Source organism: Neoarius graeffei, chromosome 11 (assembly GCF_027579695.1).
Source record: "Neoarius graeffei isolate fNeoGra1 chromosome 11, fNeoGra1.pri, whole genome shotgun sequence".
NCBI lineage: Eukaryota > Metazoa > Chordata > Actinopteri > Siluriformes > Ariidae > Neoarius > Neoarius graeffei.
Genome location: NC_083579.1, coordinates 31,842,567 through 31,864,997, shown reverse-complemented (window position 1 = coordinate 31,864,997; position 22,431 = coordinate 31,842,567). Strand labels below are relative to the sequence as shown.

General features: G+C 41.9%; 1 protein-coding gene across 4 annotated transcripts in view; it reads right to left on the bottom strand.

The window, feature by feature from the left end:
• The window catches only part of adck1 (aarF domain containing kinase 1), a 418,902-nt gene that overhangs the window by 5,772 nt on the left and 390,699 nt on the right, over positions 1 to 22,431 (bottom strand). For all 4 annotated transcript variants that reach the window (XM_060932941.1, XM_060932943.1, XM_060932940.1 and 1 more), the window contains one exon: positions 9,281 to 9,474. In XM_060932941.1, the coding sequence (XP_060788924.1) occupies positions 9,281 to 9,474 (194 nt within the window). The remainder of the gene's footprint in view (positions 1 to 9,280; positions 9,475 to 22,431) is intronic.

Genomic DNA, 22,431 nt, shown 5'->3' with positions numbered 1-22,431 from the left:
GCTTTCTGGTACCTTTATAAATATTTAAAGCAGTGCATTGAATTACACCCTACACATTGGTCATTTTGTCATGTACACCTACCACACAGGTCACTTTATAGGTGTACAATTACTGACTAACCCATCTGTTGCTATGCACAATGTATTGACACCCCTCGACCTCATCCATCAATGGAAAAGCAGAACGCCTGAGCAGATATTTGGGTGGTGATATTTTCACATATTTTCAGTACAGCAGTGACAGCAACATGGTGGCACATGTCCGATCGTGGTTCCATTAACAGGCAGAGTTGTGAGGTCCTAAAAATGTCACTGAAACTGTCACCGAAAAAAAGTGTATTGTGCTTCTGACACATGATTCCTTAACTGGATTGGATACCTACAAGAATGAGCAGGTGGATAGGTGATCCTATTGAAATAGCCGGTGAGTGCATATAGTGAATATACTGTATTATCTTTCCTTGTGGAGTCGTCAGTGACTTATCCAGCTTATCTTATCCAGCTTTATGAGGTAGTCACATCGAATGCTTTTCAATTATCAGGTGTGCCTCGTCAAAAGTGAATTAGTGGATGAGTTTCTTGCCTTCTTAATGCGCTTGAGGTCAAACAGTAAATATTAAATAATAAAAATACAGTAAACAGCCCTATTCCACAACTGTGGTAATCCATATTATGTCAAGAACCGCTCAACTAAGTAAAGAGAAATGGCATCCATCATTAATTTAACACATGAAGTGACTTAATTAATAAAAATAAATAAATAAAAACATAAAATGAGAAGGCATGTCCAAACTTTTGACTGGTACTGTATATATTACAACCCCAATTCCAAAAACGTAAATAAAAACTGAATGTGAAAATTTGCAAATCATGGAAACCTTATATTTTATTGAAAAGAGAACAAAGAAAACATATCAAATATTGAAAATGAGAAATATTATTGTTGGGTTTTTTTTTGAAAAATATATTCTTACTTAGAATTTAGTGCCAGCAATAAGTTTCAAAAAAGTTGAGACAGAGGCAACAAAAGACTGGAAAAATTGTGCAACGTTAAAAAATAAAAAAAAAGGTTCATTGGCAACAGGTCAGTAAAATGACTGGGTATAAAAAGAGCATCCCGGAGAGGTCACTCAGAAATAAAGATGAGGAGGGGTTCACCGCTCTCTGAAAGACTGTGTGGACACATAATTCAGGGAAGCAACAATTTAAAAATAACACACCTCAACGTAAAATTGCAAATAATTTGTGGATAACCTCATCTACAGTGCATAATATCTTTATATGATTCAGAGAATCTGGAGGAATCTCTGTATGCAAGCAACAAGGCTGAAAACCAACACTGGATGCATTAAAACAAACACAATTCTGTAGTGGAAATCACTGTATTGTGTTGGTACACCATATCTGACTCTTAGTAGGTCATAGATTCTTTGTTCCAGGATGACCTGTGGCTGGTGTCGTATGTGCCCATGTTATCAATGTACCTCAGAGTGATTGAGGTACAAAGGTTCACTTGGGTGGACATGCCAGGGGTATGCGATGTGTGGGGGTCAAAGTCCCAAGTGATAGCTTAAATGAAACATGAAGGGCGCAGTATGGGTTTGGGGTCCAGAAAATGGTGATCGGACGATTGAACATGGGACAAAGAGTCAGCCTTCATATTCCTGGAGCTGGGGCAGTAGGACATAGTGTTTTGGAACCAGGTAAAAAACAGACCCCAGCAGGCTTAACTGGGATTCTGGCGCTTGGCAGTTGCCATGTCCTGGCTCAAGAAGGTGACAAAAAGGTAGACCACTCCAAGGTCAAAGTTAAGAATGGACAAATTTATTAACGTAAACCCATAAATAATACACTTAACAACTAAACTTAAACCAATAATGCCTTTTACTATAACAAAGTTAATCAAAATGACACATTACAGTGCCCAAACAACAGAACAAAGGGAACATCAATCTCCAAAAACAGCCAGAAACTGGGGAAAGAAGATGGTCAGCCCCCTGAATGCTTGACATCACAAGGTTTATATACATGTAGGAGTAGTACCCCTAGGTGACTGGCATCAGCAAGGATGGCCTTCCTATGTGAACTCCCAACCTGCAAATACTCAAAAAGAAATGAAGGATGGGGGCCATCACACAGTTTTGAGATATTTGAGGTTTTTGTGGTCTGTAAATGCTGTGAAAGGATGAAGTGTGCACTCCAGCCAGTGGTACCACTCCTCCAGAATGAGCTTAACAGCTAGTAACTCTGTTTCTGATGTTATAGCTCTGTTGAGAGAGTTTTTTGGAGAAGAACGTGGAGAATTTCTGGAACAGAACCACCCTTGTTGGTAATGCTGAGGTTTCCACCTCAACAACGAAGGGCTTGGAGTGGCCTGGGTGCTTCAGGATGGGGCTGCGGTAAATGCAATTTTTAACCTGGTGAAAGTCTCTTCAGCTGCTGGGTTCCATGACAGTTTCTTTGAGGGGTGGCAATGGAACTGAAACCTCTGATGAAACATCAATAGAAATGTGTGAATCCTAGGAAATACTGAAGGTCTTTGACAGTTCATGGAGTCGGCCACTCCATTACTGCTGTTACCCTGGCCTCATTCGTAGCTACCCCCTCAGGGCCAATGACATATCCCAGGAATGATACTTTAGGCACATGAAATTTACATTTCTCTCCTTTGACATATAGTTTATACTTCAAGAGACATTACATGACTGTTTGACATGGACCACATGACTGTCAAGCGAGGGTAAGCATATCAGTATATGGGACATTCCACCAAATGGGTGCCATTTGCTTGTTGTACCACTCCCAAATTAAACTTAATTTGTTATATCTTTTCAACACTGATCATGGGCGGCACGGTGGTGTAGTGGTTAGCGCTGTCACCTCACAGCAAGAAGGTCCTGGGTTCGAGCCCCGGGGCTGGCGAGGGCCTTTCTGTGCGGAGTTTGCATGTTCTCCCCGTGTCCGCGTGGGTTTCCTCCGGGTGCTCCGGTTTCCCCCACAGTCCAAAGACATGCAGGTTAGGTTAACTGGTGACTCTAAATTGACCGTAGGTGTGAATGTGAGTGTGAATGGTTGTCTGTATCTGTGTCAGCCCTGTGATGACCTGGCGACTTGTCCAGGGTGTACCCCGCCTTTCGCCCATAGTCAGCTGGGATAGGCTCCAGCTTGCCTGCGACCCTGTAGAAGGATAAAGTGGCTAGAGATAATGAGATGAGACACTGATTATAATAACACACATATTTAACTATTCAAAATGTGTATTGGTCAACCTCAGGCTACGTTACAAGGTTTGGAAGTCAAAGATGGCTGCATTTTTTTCAGTCCTGTTACCAAAACTCTGAAAGTAACAGGACTGAGTTTTTAGCCTAGGATTAGCTAATACATGGAATTAAGCCACATGGCGTCATCGCTAATAGCATGACCACACTTAGCACATTCTAGTGATTTACCAAAAATCTGTATTTTTAAAATAAACAAATATCATCTATGAAATAATTTAAGTAACAGGACAGTATGTTGACATTGACCTTATCAGTCAAAGTTAAAAAAAATCATCAAATATACAGAAAAGTAAATGAGAGAACTAACTTTTGGTCTTCCCATGGCCTTCAGAAGGCACAACTGATGTAACTTCCTGTTGAGCATGTGATTTATGGAATGTTCCAAATTTGTCAGATGGGGTAATATGTTTGGGTAACAGGACTGAGTGAAAACCCAGGGACACGACTAAAATGTGTATTTTAACTAAGATATTGTGGATTTCTTATGAAAAAAATATATTTAAACCATGGATAGGATATGGAGTCACACAACAGTGCAAAAGAAATACTGTTTCTGAAGGATTTTAATCATAATATTTCATAGTTAAGTATAAAGTTAGAGTGCGGGGACAGGTAACACATGCTATTTTTCAGTGTTTTAGGTACTTTTTATTAATCCTTACAATTATATATCTTAAATTTGAAATCAGGGCGGCACGGTGGTGTAGTGGTTAGCGCTGTCGCCTCACAGCAAGAAGGTCCTGGGTTCGAGCCCCAGGGCCGGCGAGGGCCTTTCTGTGTGGAGTTTGCATGTTCTCCCTGTGTCCGCGTGGGTTTCCTCCGGGTGCTCCGGTTTCCCCCACAGTCCAAAGACATGCAGGTTAGGTTAACTGGTGACTCTAAATTGACCGTAGGTGTGAGTGTGAATGGTTGTCTGTGTCTATGTGTCAGCCCTGTGATGACCTGGCGACTTGTCCAGGGTGTACCCCGCCTTTCGCCCATAGTCAGCTGGGATAGGCTCCAGCTTGCCTGCGACCCTGTAGAAGGATAAAGCGGCTAGAGATAATGAGATGAGATGAAATTTGAAATCAGATAAATGTGCAGGACATTCTGTGTAATAAGGAAATGTATTTTAAAGTACATTTTTATGTGCATTCATACATATAATTTTCTAGGGTTGGAAATGGCACAGATTCGGTGGAATGGCTCATATCACCGTGGCAGCACGGTAGTGTAAGTGGTTAGCACGGTCGCCTCACAGCAAGAAGGTTCTGGGTTCGAGCCCAGCAGCTGGCGGGGGCCTTTCTGTGTGGAGTTTGCATGTTCTCCCCGTGTCTGCGTGGGTTTCCTCCGGGTGCTCTGGTTTCCCCCACAGTCCAGTGCAGTTAGGCTGATATGGGATGGCCTTGGGCTGAGGTGCCCTTGAGCGAGGCACCGAACTCCCAACTGCTCCCCGGGCGCTGTTAGCATGGCTGCCCACTGCTCTGGGTATGTGTGTGTGCTCATTGCTCACGTGTGTGTGCATGTGTGTGTTCACTGCTTCAGAAGGGTTAAATGCAGAGAGGAATTTCACAAGTGTGTGATGAATAAACTTCTTCTTCTTCAATATGGGCAATCACAAATTTTCCCATCATATCTCTGAGCATGTTGTTGATTAGACACTGGAAGACAGAGGGGGCACAAGAGAGCCCACATGGCACGATTATTCGTAGTGGCCAGAGGTGGTTTTTCACTCGTTGCCAAGACAAATGTACAGCAGGCTATACATGCTGTGGAGGTCAAGTTTGGTGAAAACCTTGGCGGTGCATGGTTGTTTGAACGCAGACAGAACTAGTGGCAGTGGATACACAGCTACATGTATTTTACCATGATCTGGTTTATACCCTTTAGCAGAGTGTGAAAAGTTCAGGAAATTGAATAGATGGGGACAGGCGGCCTACTCTGAATGTGGTTTTTATTTTCACTTTTCAGCATTGCTTCTTTTTATTTTCTTGGTCTCCCACTGAGACACGCGCCAACACACTAAATTGCACACACACACACACACACACACACACACACACACACACACACACACACACACAGCTCTGTGCTGGTCTTTGATACTCTCTCCCCACTCTAAGCACTCTCCCACTCTTATGCCTTCCGATGTTCACTGCAACACAAAGCACACTCATTAATTAAATCCGTCGCAGGTACAAACCCTCTACCACTTACTTAACTGCCCTCTCCATCCACAGATGGACACTTGACCCCACCTCCAGAAACCCCTGTAAACAATGCAAGTCCTCCCACTTTCTTTTCCATGTACCAGAAGATGGCAGAGGCTGGTGATGTGGATAGTCAGACATTCATTCATTCATTATCTCTAGCCGCTTTATCCTTCTACAGGGTCGCAGGCAAGCTGGAGCCTATCCCAGCTGACTACGGCGAAAGGCGGGGTACACCCTGGACAAGTCGCCAGGTCATCACAAGGCTGACACATAGACACAGACAACCATTCACACTCACATTCACACCTATGGTCAATTTAGAGCCACCAGTTAACCTAACCTGCATGTCTTTGGACTGTGGGGGAAACCGGAGCACCTGGAGGAAACCCACGCGGACACGGGGAGAACATGCAAACTCCACACAGAAAGGCCCTCGCCGGCCCTGGGGCTCGAACCCAGGACCTTCTTGCTGTGAGGCGACAGCGCTAACCACTACACCACCGTGCCGCCCATAGTCAGACATATCCTTATTTAAGAGCCTCTTGGAGATATTCTTCCTTGGGACTCTCCAATGTAGTTGAGGCAATGACGAGATGTGGATGGCGAATTCAATTATGCAATGCTCTGACCATTTGGTAAGTTCCTTCTCTTGCCAGGAGATCTGTGGATCATGGTGATGCATCCACGGGAAGCTTAGGATAATCTGGCGCTTGGCTGTGATGGTCACCAGAAATGAGATGGTTTCTGAAAAGATTGCACCGATTTGACGTTGGAAGATGATGTGAGGTGAAGTGCAGAGGGTGATGGTTCCACTTCCAGTGTGACCTCCATCTATGGTGCTAATTCTCAGTGGATGCTGTAGATTTTGCATGGGGAACTTGAGTTGGACACGGTCATCGTTGATGAAGTTTGCCGAAGCTCCAGAGTCAGTCAGAGCTGGGAAAATAAAAACATGGATGATCCAGATCTGTGGTTCACTTAGCATGAAAGACTGAAGAGTGAGAAACTGAAAGGGACTAAGCACAGTAGTGTTGGAAGATGATGTCGCACTCTCAGCTGGTTTGGGAGGCGATGCAGCCTTCTTCCATTCTGGGCAACCTGCCACTGCATGATCTGAGCTGCTGCAGCACAGTCTCTTGCTTCTGCGCTTCTTGTGCTCCATATGGCTCAGCTTTGTGCATGTGATTTGAATGGGATCAGGAAAATCCAGGCTGTCTGCTGTACTGAGGGATTCCTGGTATACTCGGTAGTTCTGGAAGAGGTTATCAAGATGGATGGCCAGGTCAATGAGGGAAGTGAGTGACACTTGTTCTTCCCTGCATGCCAGTTCCTTGAGCACTTCCATGTTGAGTCCGTTGTGGAATACGGGTTTCAAAGAAATCTTGTTACATCCACTTCAAGCCATGGGCATACAGAATTCCAGCAGATACTTGGCTGCTCGCCGCTTTCCCTTGCTTTACAACAAGTAGCTGCTCACTGATCGTTTTTCCCCTCAGGTGTATGGTCAAACACTCTGTGGAAGAGTTCCACTAAGTGATCATAGGAAGAGAGAGACTAGCCCCCTTCTTCCCATATCACCATACCCCAGTGGAGAGCCTTGTCAGTGAGCAGGTTGATGAATTGCGCAATCTTGCCTTACTCGGATAAGTCATCCTGGTTGGTGAAGTACAATGAACATTGGAGCAGGAAGCCTTTACACGGAGCAGTATCGCCTGAAAACATATCTGGACATGGAACAAGTGAGTTGGGAGGTGCCGTCAGGGTTCTGTGTATGGAAGTCACTTGAGTGAGTGTGCCAGCGAGCTGATCAAACTTGGCGTTCATCATATTCACATGCATTTATTGTTTCCCCATAAACTTTCACTGAACTTTCATGAAACTTCAAAATTCTGCTGATGTGACACATTAGAGAAGCTATAAACAGCTGTTTCTTCACCAGACTCTTTTTTTCTCTCTCTCTCTCTAGAAGTTGATAAGGCAAAATAAATGCAGCTTGTCATGTCACGGAGAAACCAGAAAATGCAAAATCCTCTGTTCTGAAAACTTTACCATGAAGTGACAACAGTCACAATGCACTGACACTGTAGCTTTCTTCCATTCTTCCACGGTTTGTAAAGCAAGGCCTCCGAGTCAAAAGCTAGCTCATGATGGTACAAACTAACACTAACACACAGCTTTGTAGAAATAATGATACTACAAAGATTTACAGATCAAAGTGCATCAGTGTGACAAACCTGCCATGTCAGAGTCATTCTTTCTCTCTCTCTCTCTCTCTCGTGTGGCCTGATGTCTGTGTGTTCGAGAGCTGGTAATGGGTTTTAGATCTGTGTTCTGCTGCTATTTGGTTTTAATAAAGATGCACTCAGGCGGATGACATCGAGTTTCATGTCTGGATGCCTCTTTCTTTCCAAATTTCTCTCTCCCTGATTTTACAGTCATCACTATCCCCCAAGAACTCCCTCTCCAACTCCAACACACACACTTTTCCCACAATCGCAGAGTTCTTCATTAAAACTGTGCAAATAAATCAATATGGCTGCTGACTGCTGAGAAAAGTACAATATAATCATGTCACTGAGTTAGACCATTACACCAACAGAGACGATGCTCAAGTCAGAAAAAAATGCCCACATCTACACTCCAAGAACGTCTACAGGGCCCCTTCTGAGGTGCGCAAAGGGACAAGCATGATTGAGATTGAAGTCTGAGAGATGACGTGATCTCTGAGAGTCTCACAAGTCTTCTCAGAAATGCAAAAGAGTTGTGCTAAAGTGGCAACTTTTTTAAAAGTAAAGCTGCCTTCTCCTCAAGCAAATGTCAGAGTAATAATCTTGTCCCTGAAACACAGCAGCGAAATAAGTGAGCAAGATGAACAAAGGTAACAGTGGATGTTTACCTAAATGCGAAAAAAAAAAGTGTGAAATGTTATGCAAAGGGAAAAACATGCACTGAGGTGATCAACTCTTCCCAGTCATAGGATATGTACAGAATATGTTTTGACTGTGCTTAGCATTTTGTTTATGTTTGACAAACGTTGCTGTGTCTGAATTTCACAAAAGAGCCAAAACACACTTTGACAGATTTCCCAAAACAATGTGAAAATGTTATTATTTAGGCATCTGTCTGAAAAGATTATGTAAAAAAATGGCAGTCAGTCTGGCTAGAAATTGCTAAAAGCTCACTCGATAGTTAGGGTTGTTTTGAAGCTACATGCTGTAATGAAGCGGACGTAAGTCTGATCAGTTCAGTTTGTCTCATTCATTATCTCTAGCCACTTTATCCTGTTCTACAGGGTCGCAGGCAAGCTGGAGCCTATCCCAGCTGACTACGGGCGAAAGGCGGGGTACACCCTGGACAAGTCGCCAGGTCATCACAGGGCTGACACATAGACACAGACAACCATTCACACTCACATTCACACCTACGGTCAATTTAGAGTCACCAGTTAACCTAACCTGCATGTCTTTGGACTGTGGGGGAAACCGGAGCACCCGGAGGAAACCCACGCGGACACGGGGAGAACATGCAAACTCTGCACAGAAAGGCCCTCGCCGGCCACGGGGCTCGAACCCGGACCTTCTTGCTGTGAGCCAACAGTGCTAACCACTACACCACCATGCCGCCCCAGTTCAGTTTGTAATCAGTCAAAACGTCTGCCGTCACGCCATCATCAAAAATAGACAAGAGTGCAGAGCAAACACTGTACGTTACTTCTTACTGAGAAAATCTGGAATTCTTTCCAGATTGAAAAGCAGAGAGAAAAGCATTTCTTTTCGTGAGGACACTGTGTGTGTGTGTGTTTTTTACCTGGCGAGTGCCCGTGTGCAGCAGCGGCTCATGCTGATGAAGGAACTGGAGCTGGCACGGGTCTGGAGCACCGTCTCGATGCCCCTCAAGAGGTCGTTGGTCTTCAGCAACAGCAGCATCTGCCGAGGAACTCGGTTCAGCAGCTCACTGATCTGAGGGAGGTACCGCGCCGCGTTCATGCGGATCTCCACATCCTGCGATGCACGCACACAAACACACACACACATACACACACACACACACAGTTTACATTCTCTAATTTCTTGCCTCTATGATGGTAATAATCTGAGTGTGCTATTTAACAAGATGAGTTCAGGATTTTGATTGGCATTGATTCATTTTTTATAACAGCAGCAGTTTATATTAACGTGGTCAGGAATAATTTTATAGTAACAACTCATTCACAGGGACCTGTACGGCAGATGCTGCATATAAATGGATTTAGAAAGTCTGCAATCGTTGATGATGTCATTTATGGATTAATATGTGCGGAAGGAGTCTCCAGTGTTAGTGCTTTGTAATAGTCAGAGGTGAAGCTGGAACTTTAAGTTTTTGGACATTTTCAGGATAGAGGAGTTTACACTGTTAGGTTTCTCTCTGACATTAACTTAGAGAGAGAGAGAGAGAGAACAGGAAGCAACTTTTTCACATATGTTCCACAACACTGAATGAACTATACACAGAAAAATGTAAAGATTGTTTTGTAATAAATAAAAAACTTTAATCACTGGCAAATTGCTATCATACAAGAGGAACAGAACACACCTTGGGATATACTGTTATTGGAAAATAATCAACTTTCAGTAATCAAAATCAAGGGTGATAACGATGAATTGGCTTCCTCATACCACTTCATGACTTGTTATTTTCCTATAATAGCGTGACACATCGGGCCAAATTTACTAATGACCCTCTTTTGGCGTTAAAAAACACGAATGTCTGGGGCATCGTGGCTCAGGTGGATAAGGCGCCATACCATAAACCCGGGGACCTGGGTTCTATTCCGACCCGAGGTCATTTCCCGATCCCTCCCCATCTCTCTCCCACTCATTTCCTGTCTCTACACTGTCCTATCCAATGAAAAAAGGTGAAAAAGCCCAAAAAAATATTAAAAAAAAAAAACACGAATGTCAGGATTTATTAACGTTAGTGATGGAAAGGCATGGATGCAGTTATTTTTGCAGCTGACCTCAATGTATATGTATTTATAAGAGGTTCCCTGTCAGAACACACAATTTGGGGAGGAGATTATTAAAGTGAATCACACAATATGACTGACTAAAGTTTGTGGTAATCAATTTACTGCTAATTGCGCCATTAGTTAATGATGAAAAAAACGTCTTCATTTTGCACTTGACATTGAGATGTTGAGAGAGTGCAAGAGACACTGTGCGCGAGTCTGCATGTGTCTGTCAAGCGCAGCCAGAGACTGAGTGTGCACAGAAGAGATTTTTGTCTTCTCAGATTAGCTAATCTTTTTTTCTCTTCAATACAGTATAATATTTGTGCTTGCAAAAGTCACACTGCATGGAACGTCCTGCGGAGCACGATGTACTTCAACATGGTACTTCTATGAGGTAGTCGCAGGAAGGAGATACAGTGTCTTGCAAAAGTATTCATCCCCCTTGGTGTTTGTCCTGTTTTGTTGCATTACAAGCTAGAATTAAAGTGGATTTTTGGAGGGTTAGCACCATTTGATTTACACAACATGCCTAAATCGTTAAAGGTGCAAATTGTTGTTTTATTGTGACACAAGCAATAATTAAGATGAAAAAACAAAAATCTGGAGTGTGCATAGGTATTCACCCCCTTTCGTATGAAACCCCGAAATAAGAGCTGGTCCAACCAGTTCACTTCATAAGTCAAATAATTAGTTGATTAAGATCCACCTGTGTGCAATCAAAGTGTCACATGGTGTCTGTATAAATCAACCTGTTCTGGAAGGACCCAGACTCTGCAACACTACTAAATAAGCAACACAAAAACCAAGCAGCACTCCAAACAGGTCAGAGACAAAGTTGTGGAGAAGTATAGATCAGGGTTGGGTTATAAAAAATATCCCAAACTTTGAATATCCCAGGGAGCACCATTAAATCCATTATAGCAAAATGGAAAGAATATGGTACCACTATAAATGTGACAACAGAAGGCCACCCACCAAAACTCACAGACCGGGCAAGGAGGGTATTAAACAGAGATGCAACAAAGACGCCAAAGATAACACTGAAGGAGCTGCAAAGATCCATAGCGTTGATGGGAGTATCTGTCCATAGGACCACTTTAAACCATACACTCCACAGAGTGGGGCTTTATGGAAGAGGGCCAGAAAAAAGCCATTGCTTAAGAAAACACGTTTGGAGTTTGCCCAGCAGCATGCGGCAGACTCCCCAAACACATGGAAGGAGATTCTCTGGTCAAATGAGACTAAACTTGATCTTTTTGGCCATCATGGGAAACGCTATGTGTTGTGCAAACCCAACACCCTGAGAACACCATTCCTACAGTGAAGCATGGTGGTGGCAGCATCATGCTGTGGGGATACTGTTCATCTGCAGGGACAGGAAAGCTGGTCAGGACTGAAGGAAAGATGGATGGCACTAAATACAGGGCAATTCTGGAGGAAAACCTGTTTGAGTCGGCCAGAGGTTTGAGACTGGGACAAAGGTTCACGTTCCAGAAGGACAATGACCCTAAACATACTGCTAAAGCTACACTGGAATGGTTTAAAGGGAAACATTTAAATGTCTTGGAATGGCCTAATCAAAGCCCAGACCTCAATCCAATTGAGAATCTGTGGTATAACTTGAAGATTGTTGTACATCAACACAACCCATCTAACTTGAAGGAGTTGGAGCAGTTTTACCTTGAGGACTGGGCAAAAAGTCCCAGTGGCTAGGTGTGCTAATAGAGCTAATAGAGACATACCTCAACAGACTTGCAGCTGTAATTCCTGCAAAAGATGGCTCTACACAGTATTAACTTTGGGGGGTGAATACCTGTGCACACTCCAGATGTTTTTCTCATCTTAATTATTGTTTGTGTCACAATAAAACAACAATTTGCACCTTTAAAGTGGTAGGCATGTTGCGTAAATCAAATGGTGCTAACCCTTCAAAAATCCACTTTAATTCTAGCTTGTAATGCGACAAAACAGGACAAAACACAAAGGGGGATGAATACTTTTGCAAGACACTGTAATTTTCTCTACTCATGTTTATTTATTTGCCAGAGGAAGATGTTATCAGATCATATTGTTTGTAAAGGCACTTTATTGTGTACCTGTTTGCGACCCTGCGCTAATTTGCACTTCTCTTGGCAGACCAGGTTGGTCATTATTAAAAATCAACTAACTGTGTCTGTGTTCGGGGGCGCCGCGGCTCAGTCGACTAAGGCGCCATACCATGAATCCGGGGACCCGGGTTCGATTCCGACCCGAGGTCATTTCCCGATCCCTCCCCGTCTCTCTCTCCAGCTCATTTCCTGTCTCTACACTGTCCTATCCAATAAAGGTGAAAAAAGCCCTTCCAAAAAATCTTTAAACAAACAAACTGTGTCTGTGTTCATTAATTTATGCATTATTGGTAGATCACCCTCATAACTGGCCACTCCTATCAGCACATTCTTTGGATTGTGACCTCACGCTAACTTGAACTGCTAAGTAAATCTGGCCCATAGTATTTATTCGTTACTTATGAGACAGTCTTTATTATGGATGTTGTTTTCTGTTCATGTTGAAGAAGGGTGACATAAATAGTGTAAAAAAGGCGACCAGATGCGAGCAAAACTAACAAATTAGCAAAAAATTAGCCTTGCGTCTGAATGAAAACAGAGCCTGACTTCCACCGCATCCAACGAGGTCAATAATTGAGCCTATTTCGCATGATCTCCTGTGCATAATGCTAAATAAGCCTGAGCTAAAATATCAGGCTGAAGTATTTTTGGTCAGTGTGTGGTGGTGTATCAGCTTTAAACAGGCTGTGGGAAACTCTCACTACACCACTTCCCCATGTGCCATGAAATACCCACAGTGAAGAGTGAAGAAGAGTCGCAGGAAAAAAACGGAGGAGCTTATTTCGCAGGCAACTGAGAAGCTAAGTGGCTGAAAACTGTGACAGTGAAGATTAGCTGTTCTGGCTCTCGACATCAGTAACCTATGTCTGTGCTCGCAGAAATTTTTGCTGGAGGAAAAAAAAAATCATGTATCCCATCCTATTATAGAGATTTTGATGGAAATATTTGAAATTCAATTCACATGTTCATTTTTTTAGACTTACGTAATGAGAAAATATGCTTTATACTCGTCATCTAACTTCAGCATTAAAACTAGACGGCCTTTCGATTTCATAAAATCGGTGAAATTTAGTTCCCTCTGAAATTTGGTCATTGTGATGTATGCTTATTTCTGTGATATCTCACAAATTATCAGGCTATTCTGTGGCTGGGAAGTTATTTAATTTGAGGGGACTCCCGAGCAAATAACGTGCATGAAATCGCTCACTTCGCGCAGTCAAGCAGAGAGGAAGTCTGTGTGCACATGCGCAGGTTTGCCTTCTTCTTCTTCTTTTGGGTTTTACGGCAGCTGGCATCCAGTGTTGCATTACTGCAATCTACAGGTTTACCTTGACCGTGCACTGACTGTTACATCATTCTGTCGCTAAACGAACAGCTGATCACACCGAGGTGCTCGCTGAGCGCCGATAGTTATTAGTTTGGTCCTGCGTTTCCTTTCCTTCGCAACATAACGTCTTTTCTTCTCGCCTTCCGTTACTGTAGTTGGTCTTTCACGTTTCATTCGCACACTCACGTCCTCCATTTTTCTCTCCTGTTTCAAATTTGTATCCCACAATGCCTTGCGCGAACGGGGAAAGCCCACTACGTGATGCATGACGTAGTATCTTGAATTGGGTCATGGTGAAGCAGGAAATAATAGTGGAGAATTTAGGGCCACGTGGCCCTAAATTCATTAATTGTTCTATTTAAAAAAAAAAACCTAATAAAATTGGAAGTCTGTGATTCGAATTCAGTAGCTTTTGGTCCACTAAACAAAAATAATTGGGTGTCGAGGAAAATTCTTTTTATGACTGACGCTTGAAAAATCTGAAGGCAGTCTACCTTTAAATAACAACCAGAGGCAGAATGTGACTGGCTGGTAGTGTAGTAAAAAACTGCACAAGTTTAAATCCAGAGTCTAGGAGTAATTTTTAACATGATGCTACCAGCACCGCACTTTGCTGTGGGCATGGTGTTCTGTTATTATGTTTCTTCATATTTCTTCATTACAAACAGGGCAAACCACCCCATATCTGTGCATATGCAAGAATATGGTTTTCTGGTAACAAGTCGATTGGCTCTTTTTTTCTAAGGGGTGGGGCTTACATAATACAGGCATATTGAGCTGTCTCTTTTTATTTTAACCAGTCTCTATTCACAGTATCTCTGACTGTACTGTACCTAATATCTGTCCTCATACATTAAAGCGGCCATATACTGATTTTTTTTTTTTTCTCAAAGCAAACAAAATGTACATTTCAGAATGACTCACTGTCTGGAAAGTGTACAACACTCATCATTCATTAAACAAACACTTCTATAGTGTATAGCTTCTTATTGGTATTTGGATTGTGCTGTTATTCACACTGTCAATAATGCATTTCCTTTCTATTAATGCATCAACGGTCAGGTACAAAAGCCACAAGACTGCAATCAATCACATCTTGCCCTCGTAAATTCAAGTGTGATGGTTTAATAGCATTTTAATATGACAAGGAACAATGAGCCAACTCAAATTTGGTGGTTTTGAATCATATATTGACTGGTTGTATGTGTCTTATGTCATTTCATTGGTTTCTCGCCATATGCAGATAATGGTGGATAACTTCAAGCTCTAGATTTAAAAAGGTAGAAAAAAAAACCATGAAATATCACTTTTAATGTTAATGAGAAGTTCACAATCTCCAAATATGTAAATAATCAAGATAATGACCCTATAATAGTCATATTATACTAAATCTTTCATGGTTCATTGGCTGTTCCTCTTGGAAAACCGTGACAGGATTTATGTTAAATCCAATAACAGAGGAACCCTTTCAAGAGACTAAGAACCCTTACTTACTAATTAAGGAACCCTTAAAGAACCTCTTTGGAGACTGTGAACTTCTCAATAATATTAACAGTGACATTTTCTCTTTCTTTTTCACTTTTTTTTAAAATCGATAACTAATATTTTATTAATAATCCCTGAAGTTGAATGTAATGGCCATTATGTTCCAACAAGGCAACAAGAGAACTTACGTTCTCCTGGAACAACTTGATTACAATGGAGGTCTAGGCGCAGGGCTATGACTTTATTGAATTTATCATTTGATAAATGAAGCTCTACATCTGTAGAATTTGTCGTTTGGTTTATGTTACTGGTGCATTTTGGTTCTGATGGTGGAAAGTTGGTTAAAACCCAAGAACAACAGGTCTGATAAAACTTTCGAACACCTTTATCATTAAAGAGTAATGTTTGTAGGTTAGAATTATCATTAAACTGTTATATATTTGAAACAGTCATTGATTATCGAAGGACGGCACGGTGGTGTAGTGGTTAGCACTGTCACCTCACAGCAAGAAGGTTCTGGGTTCGAGCTCAGCAGCCGACAAGGGCCTTTCTGTGTGGAGTTTGCATGTTCTCCCCGTGCCTGTGTGGGTTTCCTCCGGGTGCAGGTTAGGCTAATTGGTGGCTCTAAATTGACCGTAGGTGTGAATGGTTGTTTGTCTCTATGTGTCAGTCCTGCGATGACCTGGCGACTTGTCCAGGGTGTACCCCGCCTCTCGCCCATAGTCAGCTGGGATAGGCTCCAGCTTGCCCACGACCCTGCACAGGATAAGCAGTTACGGATAATGGATTGACTATCGAATAGTTTTTCTTGAGTTGAAATTCAGCTCAGAGATACTCACCCCATATGGTGCACATGTGATAGACAGAGATTAGGTTAAGATTTCTTTAATGGTCTTGTACATGGGACCAATTCCTTGTTCTGGATGTAGTGAACCTGACTGACAGAGGCCTGATCTCTGCTCTCGCCCAGAGCCAAGACACAATGTTGGAACCCACAGAGACGGATGAAGAGTCCCTGCAGCATCCAGGAGCACAGGACGCTGTTTAAACCAGAAGGTTTGCAAGAGGGTCTTTATGCCAAACACGGCTCTGGGGGAAAGTGCTCACCAGCATCTGTTCTCAGGACAGGAGCATTAAAATAAGTAATAATTGAAAATATTTACAATGTTTTGTCTTGATGAAATGACTTCTCAGTATGTGTGGGGATACTCTTTTTCAGCAATGATGGAAAATATGGTGATGTTTAACAGTACAGATGAAGCTTACTCACAAAATGTGTATTGTATTAAAAGAAGGTACAAACTAAAGTCTCCTAAAGTCAGGTTTGTTCGTTGAAATGAAATGAACTATGAAAAGATCTTCCATGGACATTGGACTCCAAGCCTAACAACACCTTAACATACTTGAACCAGAAGGTCTACACTGCTTTCTTATCATGACATTCTTATATCATAGTAATACACGACAGACCCAAAGAATACCAACTGAAGTGAAGTAATGGTCTGTGGTCTAAAGCAGTTTATTCTATCCACATTCACTGGATATGAGCAATCACGCATGCTGATTGGCTACTCTACTACTAGGCTATCAGCTCATATACCATGAGTAGAGAAAAAGAAAATGTTGGAGCATGTTACTGAACCAACCGAGGATGAAATAAAAACACTACTTGAAAACAAAACCCCAAAAAATACAAAAAAAAAAAAAGGCAGCAACAAAATATGGAATAAAAGTGTTTGATGGTCTGAACGTATCCATCCATCCATCCATCCATCCATCCATCCATCCATCCATCCATCCATCCATCCATCCATCCATCCATTATCTGTAGCCGCTTATCCTGTGCAGGGTCGCGGGCAAGCTGGAGCCTCTCAGCTGACTACGGGCGAAAGGCGGGGTACACCCTGGACAAGTCACCAGGTCATCACAGGGCTGACACATAGACACAGACAACCATTCACACTCACATTCACATCTCATCTCATCATCTCTAGCTGCTTTATCCTGTTCTACAGGGTCGCAGGCAAGCTGGAGCCTATCCCAGCTGACTACGGGCGAAAGGCGGGGTACACCCTGGACAAGTCGCCAGGTCATCACAGGGCTGACACATAGACACAGACAACCATTCACACTCACATTCACACCTACGCTCAATTTAGAGTCACCAGTTAACCTAACCTGCATGTCTTTGGACTGTGGGGGAAACCGGAGCACCCGGAGGAAACCCACGCGGACACGGGGAGAACATGCAAACTCCACACAGAAAGGCCCTCACCGGCTGCTGGGCTCAAACCCAGGACCTTCTTGCTGTGAGGCGACAGCGCTAACCACTACACCACCGTGCCGCATTAACGTATCTTTTTTTAAATAATTTTTCAAGAATTCTTATTATAGCATTTTACACAAATTGCTACTGTCATTTCACCGGTTTGTTTAAATTCTAAGCGGAAATTATGTTGTCGGACGTTTTGTATAAAGTTTTTATTTATCGACTTTGCGAAAAATAAAAATATAAATGCTCCGTTTCTCAAAATCCAGTGAATATGGGTAGAATAAAACAGTTATTCCACTCGATCTCATCGTACATGGCTTATCGCCAATTCGACGCTACACACCTCATCGGCTATCAGCGACGCACGACTCGATTTCGTGGAATAACTGTTCAATGTAAATGTAAACATATTGTTTTAAGAGACTTTGCTACTAACACAAAATGTCGCTCAAATTTCTCATACTGATGACAAGATTTAAGGCACAATTATGATTCTTAATTAAACATCACATCAATTTTGTGTAAAAACAATGGTAACCCATGACTGTCTCAACTTTGACACATCATCAAACGTTTACAATTTCAATAATGCCATATCCAACTGTGGATGCGAGTCAATAGGATTGTCCTTTTGCTCTGGACGGGAAGAATGGCATACTTCATCTTCTTCTCTCTCTGTTATTTGGTGTCACCAATCACCGGCGTTAATTAACTCACTAAATCAGAACAGGTCACCCTCTGCCGTGCGAATTCAGCTGTCTTATCATGTTGTGCTGCTTGTGTTTTATAAGAAACTCTTGTTAGCCTTCACCCTCCCAGATTATATTGGAAAAAAGAAACACACAACGACACAAATGAAACAAACAAGCAGATCTGGTTAGCAGAGTCCTCCAGAGACTGTTGCTGTGATCGAATTTCAATGGCGTAGTTGATCACGGTCCCTTTCCTGGCTGATGGTGTACACAATCCACACAGCCTGTACGACGGCATCACTACAGGGCACCACCGCTACGGACTGATCAAGTAGCGCACAAAGAGGCATATCACAGATCAGCCCCGAGAAACCTCAGAACCAAGGAACCAAACGACACGCTAAAGGGATATTGGTGAAAGCAGCAGACAGGAAGAACATGATCAGGCTCTGCACTCAAATAATTGGAGAAGAGGGAAGGAAAGGTATTCATTCACACCTATGACAGAACAAAACGTTGTTTTTCTTTTATGTTGAAGTAAAGAGATGTCCGTTCTGTTCATATCATGCTGTTTCTGAAGAAGTGACTCAAACATCATTATGGAATAAAGCTGATTTCTTAAGATGCTTCATCTTCCATTTCCTGTTTCATCACTACAACGCTACAGGAAGCTGTGATGTAACCAGGTTTACAAAACAGACTCCATTTTCTGTTCAATTTATCTCCTAATCTGTAAATCTCTACCCCGACAAAGATCAGGAAGCGGAAGAAAGGAAATTAGGGCCTAAAATAAGGTGCTCCAAGTTATATATGTGAATAACATGACAGCATGATGGTTCAGATTAAACTAGACCACGTGACACATATCCTAATCTGAAACAGCTCCAGCTACTCTTAATCCCAACTCCAACACCAACAAAGAGACAGAGAAGCATGAGCCATGTGTGTGCTTGGGCTCTCAGTCAGAAATGGCTTTCTTCCCTGGATCACTGCCTTATCTATTCTGGCTGCTGGTTTTCATCCAAGGATTGATTTTTTTTTAAACTAAGATATCCACTAGCCAGGACAAAATAAAAGTCCCCATGATGCACGAACAGCTCATTTTTTTAAAGCATGAATATTCAAGATCCACTTATGGAAAATTTATGCAAGGCAACCCAACCCCAATATAAGGGCCCGGTCCCACAACACCGATAACTATAACTATACCTATAACTACAACTATGACTATACCTGCCACTCAGGTAAATAAATGCAGGCAGATTCTACCATAACAGAGGCCAGTTAAGTCCCTTCTCCTTAAATTGCTGAATTGATTATTTTGATCATTCTATTAAGTTTTTCTAGGAGCATTTGGGGTCTTGGACATTCACAGTAAATTTTAGGACAGTAGTCCTGGTAACTAATTAATAAAAGCCTGACATGACAGACATGGGGGTGGCATGGTGGTGTAGTGGTTAACGCTGTTGCCTCACAGCAAGAAGGTCCGGGTTCAAGCCCCGTGGCCGGCGAGGGCCTTTCTGTGTGGAGTTTGCATGTTCTCCCCGTGTCCGCGTGGGTTTCCTCCGGGTGCTCCGGTTTCCCCCACAATCCAAAGACATGCAGGTTAGGTTAACTGGTGACTCTAAATTGACCGTAGGTGTGAATGTGAGTGTGAATGGTTGTCTGTGTCTATGTGTCAGCCCTGCGATGACCTGGCGACTTGTCCAGGGTGTACCCCGCCTTTCGCCCATAGTCAGCTGGGATAGGCTCCAGCTTGCCTGCGACCCTGTAGAAGGATAAAGCGGCTAGAGATAATGAGATGAGATGACAGACATGCTAAATGACAATAGAAACACATCGGTTTCTATCATCAAAATCTGACAGACAAACTAATGTCTACCATCATATTCTGACAGACACTCTAGATGACAATAGCAACAAAACTGTTTCTTACATTATTAATCTGACAAATTTAGTAATAATATTAATCACTAGAACCAAATAATAAAATAAAATATTGAAATAAAAAAGATAAAATTTATTTTCAAAATTGAAATATCAACAATACTTGTCAGAACAGTGACGATAGACACGACTGGGTCACTTTCGCGGGGAAATAACACATTGAAATGGCCTGTCGGCTGAAAGGGTCGCAAGTGGCTCTGATTTATCTCAACTTACGATAGTTTTCCTCCAGAAAAATTTAAATATGAATGCACAAATATATTCTCAATGTTTCTATCGTCAAAAATTTCTATCGTCAGGATAGCTGACTGAAAATCTTACCTTGATTTATTTGATGAAATCTAGCTCTCAGAACTTCAAGTCTTGCCCGGAAGTAAATGTCTGCTGTCACAAAAATCATGCGCAGTAGAATTTCCTCTTTGCGTCAGTCAACATGTGCGTGGTGAGGGCTTGAATTTTGCTATCGTCAGGTGCATTAGACTGACAGACTGACGATAGCATTTTTTAAAAATAACTGTGGGCTTCTCTCGTGAACAAAATAGTTTCTTCGCTGTTAATCTATTTCAACTCTATCTGTTGACACCCAAAAATGATAAAGCCTGCTTCCACACGATAACTACCAAAGATCCATAATGGCCGAGTCTATCGTCAGGTCATGTGACAGAAATTCGCTGACGATAGCAACAGGGATAATGAAAGTGATTTTTAAAATGGGAGTCATGTCTGTCAGATATGTCAAAGAAATAGAACTTTATTCTTTAAAAATCTTTTATTGATATACTCAGTGTATTTTTAAATGACGTGCTGTTTTAGAAGACCAAATACCATATTTTCAATCTTGAAAATATTACCTCACTGAAAAAAGGACAAGAAAAATTTCTTATTTTGTGGGCAAGTGGTTAATGGATCCAGTTACGGTAGAATCTGCCTGCATACAATTTAGGAATAGTCATGGAAGTTTTTTTTTTTTCCAAGCAGTAGCAGATTATTCCGGGTCATACTGTACAGCATGGACTTCAAAACAACCCATGTACATACTCCAGTGGTTGATATAACACGGACAGGTCACAGACTACGGAAATATAATAAAAAAGGATACAAAATACGGAGCGGTTATGGATTTTAATCCAGATGCATCACGGATGCTAATAATTTACGGATGGGTCACGGATATTTCAGTATATTACAGATTGATTACGGATTTCATATGGATGATGCAACACAGATAAAAAATTAAGAAGTCTAAAACAATTAAATGCTGAAGTTCATAATTAAAATATCTTACCTGCATTTATATGTTCATTTATTTACGATTGATATTTCATGGAAAATCGCATATCCATGAATAAAAGATCTGTGCTTTGTATTATATTTTCCGTAAATCCGTATTCTGCGACTTCATGATGCAACAAGGATGTAGACAGATGCCCAGGGAGAAATAGCATGTGCTCAGACAACGTCACATGTAAACAATTACCTGATTGGTCAGATGTTTTATCGGATCAGGTCCAGACCTGGAGAGATCGCTTCAGAAGCAGTCTCACGGATCTGGATAAACCCAGGCCTGGGCTATAGGTATCATTATCGGTCTGGTGTGAGCACCAACCACATCAACTGCAGGGGACCGATTTATTTATAGTCATCATTATATTTGTAGTTATAGTTATCGGTATTGTGAGACTAGGCCTTAAGTCCTGCTCCGTGGGATTTATTTGCTTGGTATTTTGATTGACGAGTTACATTTATGTGCTTGTTGTAGCCTTCCATCAGCTTTTTACTGAAGTACTGAACTCTTTTCCATTTATTTATTTGACCTATCACAACAATGCTCTGGTCTCTAATCCCAAACACCTTCATGGTGCACTCAAAGTTTTCAAGGATTCTTTGCATACTTAAAGATCCTTCATCTCCTAAAAGGGTTTGAGGATTTGATTTACAGTTTATTTGCTTTAACCTTACATTGTTTTATATGGAGTGCACACATTTTAACACTGTTGGGTTGCGAAAGCTATGTTTGTTTGTTTCTAATTATGTTTCTGTGGTTAAAGGAGAACTGAAGTCATTTTTAAACTTGCTTTAGTTCTTAATTAACGTGTTATTCAATTACGTTTTCGGTTTTAGTAACCTTATATCGTGA